This window comes from Rhinopithecus roxellana, chromosome 8, assembly GCF_007565055.1.
Source record: "Rhinopithecus roxellana isolate Shanxi Qingling chromosome 8, ASM756505v1, whole genome shotgun sequence".
In the NCBI taxonomy this organism is placed as follows: domain Eukaryota; kingdom Metazoa; phylum Chordata; class Mammalia; order Primates; family Cercopithecidae; genus Rhinopithecus; species Rhinopithecus roxellana.
In genome coordinates this window covers 44308241-44315758 of record NC_044556.1, presented here as the reverse complement: position 1 = coordinate 44315758, position 7518 = coordinate 44308241, and the positions used below count along the sequence as shown (strand labels likewise).

Sequence of the window (7518 nt, the reverse complement as noted above, 5' to 3'; positions counted from 1 at the left end):
GGGCACTGTAGCCTGATTAGAAAGGAGGAAAAGGCCAGGGCCAGATGTCTGGGTGGAGTGGAGGGAAAAGGTGATCCCAGAAGGATTAGCCCCTGAAATTTCCTGAAGTAGGAGAAGGATAAAGGTGTGGTTGGTGAAGGAAAGCAGGTTTTCCCACATTAGCAACCAGTCAGGGAGAGGGAGGGGTGGGTAAGAGAGCCATCAGTAAATTATTCTGAATGTGTGTAGTTTAATGGAATTGGAAAAAAGATGGGGGAAATGGATGGAAGGGTCTTGGACTCTGAAACAAGGGGTCTATAATCAGGCCATTTCATTATTTCTAGCTTCCACCTTCACCAAGGCAGACAAGGAGTGCCTGCCTCAGTTCCTCTGCTCCCCCTCCCTTTCCCACCCATTCATGTGTGCAACAGTGCTCTGTCCCACAGAACCGTCTCAATGACAAGGACAGCAGGTGACAAGGCCTCAACAGGACTCAGATCTCCCCCCAGGGTTAACTAATAAAACTCTCCACGAAGCCTGCTGCTCACCCCTCCCTCAAGGCAAGCCCTGCACCTGGGTCTGAGGATGAGGGCGGCAGTGAAAATTAGGCCAGTGACATCATTGTCAGCCAGCCAGTGGCAAAAAATATCAGATGGCATTCATCACAAAAGCTGAGCCAAACGATGATGAGGATGGTAGTGTGAGTCATGTGTGACAGGTGAGGAATGAAAACAGAGCACCTGAGAGCTTCTATTTCCTTGAGGCAGGGCTCGTTCATCTTATAAAAGTCAGCTGGCCATTGCCTTCACACCAAACCCAAGGGACCACACAGCTCATTCTGCTCCATATACCGGGTAAGTCTCTGATTGCAACAAACTGGGAATTCTTGTTTATTTTTTCATTATTAGAAATTAGCCAAAGGCAAATATGTGTAAGAAGATTAATCCAGGGTTTCAGTGGGAGTTAGAGAATAGTGGAATATCTTTATTTTAAGTTAAATTACAATCTAGATTTGAAAGGACCTTAGAGATGGTTAGGGCTCCCACCTCAGTAGATAGTCATTGAACTGGGAGTCCTGGAGGAGACTGTTCAAGTGTCCATGGGAATTTCATAGCAGAACTAGGGTTCAGGCCCAGAGCACTCTCAGTAACACTGCAATTTCCCCCTAAGATATTTACAGAAATTTAAATTTATTGGATGGATCTCTAATGAGCATTTATTCCATTTAAGACAGTATGCTAGGCACTTTGGACAAATCAATGCCTAACATACTTACTTAACGAACATAAAACCTAGCAGGAAGGTTATATATATATATATATAATTACCATACATATAAATAAATGAAATGCAAAGTAGATAGTAATTGGCAGGAGGGAGAGGGGCAGGGAAGGACTGTGCAGTTTTGGGAAACTTTGCTCAGGGAGACCCTCCTGGAGGTGTCAAGTGATGTGAGCTATGATGGAGGAGTATTTGGACAAGCAGAGATGGGAAGAAAAGCATTTGGAAGGGACTGTGTAAGCACAGACCAGAAGCAAAACCGTAGGGGCTTAGATGAATATAAAGCCATCCTATAAGTCACAGGCTTTCTACATGGTGCTGGGAAAGGATAGACTGCAGTGGCCTGATGCCACTTTCCAAAAGACCTAATATGCGGGCTTCATGTCCCTCAGAAGCCAGCTTTCTTAGGACATTTTTCCAGAACAGATATAAGATGACTTGGGTAGGAAGGGAGCCAAGAAAAGAACTCCAATAAAATGGAGCAGAAGAAATTGCCTCTTAGCTTCTCCTCTTAAAAGGACCTGAAAATTATCCAAGCTTATTTCATTTTTAAATGTACTGAGGGGGCTAGGGGAGATGAAAGGCTTTCTCTTCTAAAGGGTCCCAAAATAAAATCTATTTGGCATTGAATTTGTATCCATCTTTCTTTAATTGAATCACTGTGTCAGCTTTCTGTCTCCAGAAAAAAAACACATTTGAAGCATGAATTCCCAGCAGCAGAAGCAGCCCTGCATCCCACCCCCTCAGCCTCAGCAGCAGCAGGTGAAACAGCCTTGCCAGCCTCCACCCCAGGAACCATGCATCCCCAAAACCAAGGAGCCCTGCCTCCCCAAGGTGCCTGAGCCCTGCCACCCCAAAGTGCCTGAGCCCTGCCAGCCCAAGTTTCCAGAGCCCTGCCACCCCAAGGTGCCTGAGCCCTGCCATTCAACGGTCACTCCAGGACCAGCCCAGCAGAAGACCAAGCAGAAGTAATGTGGTCCGCAGCCATGCCCTTGAGGAGCCAGCCACTGGATACTGAACACCTTACCCCATTCTGCTTATGAATACCATTTGCCTATTGACCCTGTGGTTAGCATGCTGTCACCCGGAATCATAATCCCCCCTTTGCGCCTCCAAAAAGATATTCCTTTCCCTCACTCTGGAGGGCTCCTGTGCCTTTGAGTAAGGCTGAAAGTCTCACTGACTAAACTAGTCTTCTTGTTGCTCAGGGTGCATCTGAGGAGGGATTTGGGGAGGGATCAAGTGAACCATCCCTGGTCTTCCCTCAATAAATAACTTTTAACTCCACATCTGGCTGTGTGTGTCACTGACTGATTAAATCTCTGTTGCTTTCTCAGCGTGAAGCAGGAACTAACACTATGAGGGCTGGTTGTGAGGTCTATAGTCAGAAGGTGACTGATCCTGACACTGAGAACGTGTGTGAATGTGTATGGCTGCTGTACACACAGGACACTGCTGGGCTGGCAATGGGAGTGTGTTCAGGGCCACCCACCCAACCTGTTACTTTGGGTAGGCACAGCTAGAACAAGGCTTTTTTCTTTCACCTTAATGTTTATATCTAAATGACTTGCAGTGAGTCGCACGTGAGTGTAGATGGTGCCTGCTTCAGGCCATCATCATCTGTGTTTAGTTGATTCCTTTTTAAAATTTTTTCCAAAGAAATAGTGCTTGTGCATAGTCTAGCCTAGTGATCTGTTCTGCACTCATCTTCCCTTTCTGATGCCCCCAACACATGGAGCCAAACACTTGAACACTCACACCATACCCACAAACACATATCCACCCCCACACTCTCACACAAGGATATACTCCCAGACACAGACATTCAAACACACAGAGACACACACACATAGATCTCCAAAATCCCAACACTCACACACACACACCCCTTCACACACTTGGATCTCCCAAACCACCCAACACTGACATACACGCACACATGCACTTCTCTCTGCCTCTCTCTCTCCCTCTCTCTAACTTAATCACCTTAGTTCTATTTTTTTTTCGAGAGCCTACTGTGAAGATACCTGATGCTGCAGCAGGAAGGAGATTCGAATCCATACCACCTGCCCCAGAAGAACCCTAAGAGAGGTGATCTTCAGCCCCCTTCCCATACAAACATAAGCTGACACACATGTTCCTCTCTCCACACACACATGCATGAGCATGCACACGCCGTACTTCTGTAAGTAAAATGTAAAAGTTGAATATTTTATCCAACAACTGCAGAATACACACATTTGTCTCATCAGCACATAAAATATTACAGACCACATGTTATACCACAAACAAATCTCAACAAATTTTAAAAATCAAAACCATATCCAGTATATTTTCTTACAACAATAAAATAAAACTAGAAATCAATAAATAATAAGAAAAACTTTAGAATCTGTGCAAACATATGGAAAGTAAACAATACGCTCCTGAATGATCAATGGGTCAATGAAGAAATGAAAAAAATTAAAATTAAAAAATAAAAATTTTTTGAAACAAATAAAGATAGAAATACAAGATACCAAAAGCTATAGAACATAGCAAAATCAATACTAAGAGGAAAGGTTTTTTTAGTAATAAATGCTTACATCAAAAAAAGAAAAAAAAACACTTTAAATGAAGAACTTAATATGTATCCTAAAGAACTAGCAAAGCAAGAACAAACCAAACCCCCCAAAAATAATAAAGATAGTGCAGAAACAAATAAAATAAAAACTAAAAAGCTTTACAAAAGATTAATGAAACAAAAAGTGGATTTTTTGAGAGAAGACTCAAATAAATAAAATCAAAATTGATAAAAGAGACATTACAACTGGTATCATAAACAACAACAAACAAACAAATGGAAAACCTAGAGGAAGTGAATGAATTCCTGGACACGTACAATATACCAAGATTGAACCAAGATCAAACAGAAACCCTGAGTAGACCAATAACAAGTAATGAGATTGAAGCAGTTTTAAAAAGTTTCCCAACAAAGAAAAGCCCAGTGCTAGATGGAATTACTGATTAATTCTACCAAATACTTAAAGAAGAACTAATACTAATTTTTCTCAAACTATTTCAGAAAATTGAAGAGATGATTATTTTAAAATCACTCCATAAGGCTAGCATTATACTAATATGAAAACAAGACCAGAACATGAATAAAAAAGAAAACTACAGGCCAAAATCCCTAATGAACATAGGTGCAAAAGTCCTTAAAAATGCTAGCAAACCAAATTCAACAGCACACTAAAAAGATCATCTACTATGATCAAGTGAGATTCATTCCAGGGATTCAAGGATGGTTCAACATATGCAAAGCAATAAATACAATACATCACATTAACAGAAAGAAAGACAAAAAACTTATGATCATTTCAATAGGCACAGAAAAAAATTTCACAAAATCCAGCATACTTTAATAGTGAAAATTCTCAACAAATTAGGTATAGAAGGTACATACCTCAATGCAATAAAGGCCACATGTGACAAACCCACAGCTAACATCATACAGAATGGGGAAAAGTTGAAAGCTTTTTCTCTAAGATCTGGAACAAGATAAGGATGCCCACCCTCACCACTTCTATTCAACGTAATACTGGAAGTCCTAGATAGAGCACTGAGGTAAGAGAAAGAAATAAAAGCCTTCCAAAATGGAAAGAAGGAAGTCAGATTATCCTTGTTTGCAGATGACATGATCATATATAGTGAAAAACCTAAAGGTTCCACCAAAACACTCTATGAACTAATATATGAATAAGTAAAGTCACAGGATACAAAATAAACATGCAAAAATCAGTAGCATTTCTATACATCAATACTGAGCTACATGGAAAAGAAATCAAGAAAACAATCCCATTTAAAATAGCCACAAAAAAAATGCCTAGGAATAAATTTAACAAAGGAAGTGAAAGGTCTATAAAATGAAAATTGTATTACTCTGATGAAAGAAATGAGAGAGAATACAGAAAAATGGAAAGATATCTTATGTTCATGGACTGGAAGAATTAATATTGTTAAAATGACCCTACCACCCAGAGTAATCGATAGATTCAATGCAATCCTTCTCAAAAGTCCATGATATTTTCATAGAAATAGAAAAAACAATCATTAAATTCACATGGAATCACAAAAGACCCAGAATTGTCAAAGCAATATTGAACAAAAAAGAACAAACCTGGAAGCATCACACTACCTTACTTCAAAATATGCTACAAAGCTATAGTAACAAAAAAAGCATAGTATTGTCAGGAAAAAAAAAAAAACACACACAAAAACCAATGTAACAGATAAAGCACTCATAAATAAATCCACATAGTCACATCCAACTGGCTTTCAAAAATGGCCCCAAGAACAGAAACTGGAGAAAAGACAATCTCTTCAATAAATAGTTCTGGGAAAACGGGCGTCCACATGCAGAGGGATGAAAATAGACTCCTGCCTTTCATCATATACAAAAATCAATTCAAGATGGATTAAAAATTTAAATAGAATCTCTGAAACTATGAAACTACAAGAAGAAAACATTGGGGAAATGCTACAGGACATTGGTGTGAGCAAAGATTTTTGGAGAAGAACTCAAAAGCATAGGCAACAAAAGCAAAAATAGGCAAATGGAATTACATCAAGCTAAAAGGCTTTTGTGCAGCAAAGAAAGCAATTAACAAAATGAAGAGTCAACCTACAGAATGGGAGAAAATATTTGCACACTATCCATCCAACAAGAGATTAAGAACCAGAATACTATTTGCTAGCAAAAAAAATTGATTTGGGCAAAAGACATGAGCAGACATTTCATAAAGGAAGACATACAAATGGCCCAAAAGGTATATTTAAAAATGCTCGTTATTACTAATCATCAGAGAAATGCAAGTCAAAACCACAATGAGATATTATTTCAGCCCAGTTAGAATGGTTATTATCAAAAAGACAAAAAAAAATGCTTCTGATGATGAAAATAAAGAGGAGCACTTGTATGCTGTTGGTGGAATGTAAATTTGTATAGCCACTACGGAAAACAATATGGCAGGTCCTCAAAACACTAAAAATAAAACTACCATACCCACTTCTGGGTATACATCCAAAAGAAAGGAAATCAGTATATTGAAGAGGTCTCTGCACTCCCTTGTTTATAGCAACACTACCCACAGTAGCAAAGATATGGAATCAACCTAAGTGTCCATCAATAGATGAAAGTATAAACAAAATATTGCATGTATACACAGTGGAACATTATTCAACCACAAAAAAAATACTTAAATCCTGCCATTTGAAACAAAATGGTTGAGCCTGGAGGACATTACCTTTACTGAATAAGCCAGGCACAGAAAGCTATATACCACATGTTCTCACTCATAGGTGGAAGCTAAATAAGTTTATCTCATAGAAGTAGAGACTAGAATAGTGGTAACTAGAGGCTGGGAAGGGTGGGGGAGAGGGAGGATAGGGAGATGTTGGCTAATAGATTCAAAAATATAGCTAAATTGAAGGATAAGTTTGATTGTCCTGTAGCACTGTAGGGTAACTATAGTTGACAATTATTTATTCTATATTTTCAAATAGCTAGAAGAGAGGATTTTCAATGTTCTCCACACAAAGAAATGATGTTTGAGGTGATGCAGATGCTAGTTATTCAGATTTTATCATTATATATTGCATACATGTATCACAATATCACACTGTATCTAATAAATATGTACAGTTATATCAATTAAAAACAAAAATTTTTTAAAAGGCAAACTCTCTCTACCCCTGTCTCCAACGCAACATGCCATAGTGAAACCGGGCTGAAAAGCTTCAATCAAAACTTCCATGTGAAAGATGAAGAATGGGAATCACGATCTGCAGTGAATCTGAAATCCTACCTAACAAGGATGTCAAGCCCCTCCTCCCCTTGAGTCTGCTGTCTGGAAGGCACTCCCTGGTCTACTGTTCTCTGTGCCATATGTCTGCAGCATCTTCTGTGCTCATTAACATCCACGGCCATGCTTGTAAATGCTTAGATATCTTAAGAGAACCCTTGGACAGAATTTACTTTACAGAATTTACAAAAATTTGAAAGTTTTTACCGAGTTTTTCCTGACCTTCTCTACTCTCACATGTTGGGTAGGGGCTGTGGGTGAAGATAGTTGGTCTTCTAATATCATAGTTTTCTGGAACAGGAAGAGTTACATAAGGACCTGATTGAGAAGATTGTGTATCTTGAACAGGTGAAAATGAAGCTCTTTTGTGGGTGCTATAAAGTATATTAGCAGAGTACTGTTTCCCAAACTTTAG

At 39.2% G+C, this 7518-nt stretch overlaps 1 protein-coding gene across 2 annotated transcripts; it reads left to right on the top strand.

Annotated features, from left to right (window-relative positions):
- Positions 1–711: 711 nt before the first annotated feature.
- LOC104674026 (cornifin-like) lies at positions 712–2547 on the top strand. 2 transcript variants are annotated; one of them, XM_010378234.2, is made up of 2 exons: positions 712–833; positions 1943–2547. In XM_010378234.2, the coding sequence occupies exon 2, from the start codon at positions 1963–1965 to the stop codon at positions 2230–2232; it is 270 nt and encodes an 89-aa protein (XP_010376536.1). In that variant the 5' UTR covers positions 712–833; positions 1943–1962; the 3' UTR covers positions 2233–2547. The 2 variants fall into 2 exon arrangements, with proteins under 2 accessions (XP_010376536.1, XP_010376537.1); XM_010378235.2 differs by having other exon boundaries at positions 713–833; positions 1929–2547.
- Positions 2548–7518: the final 4971 nt, after the last annotated feature.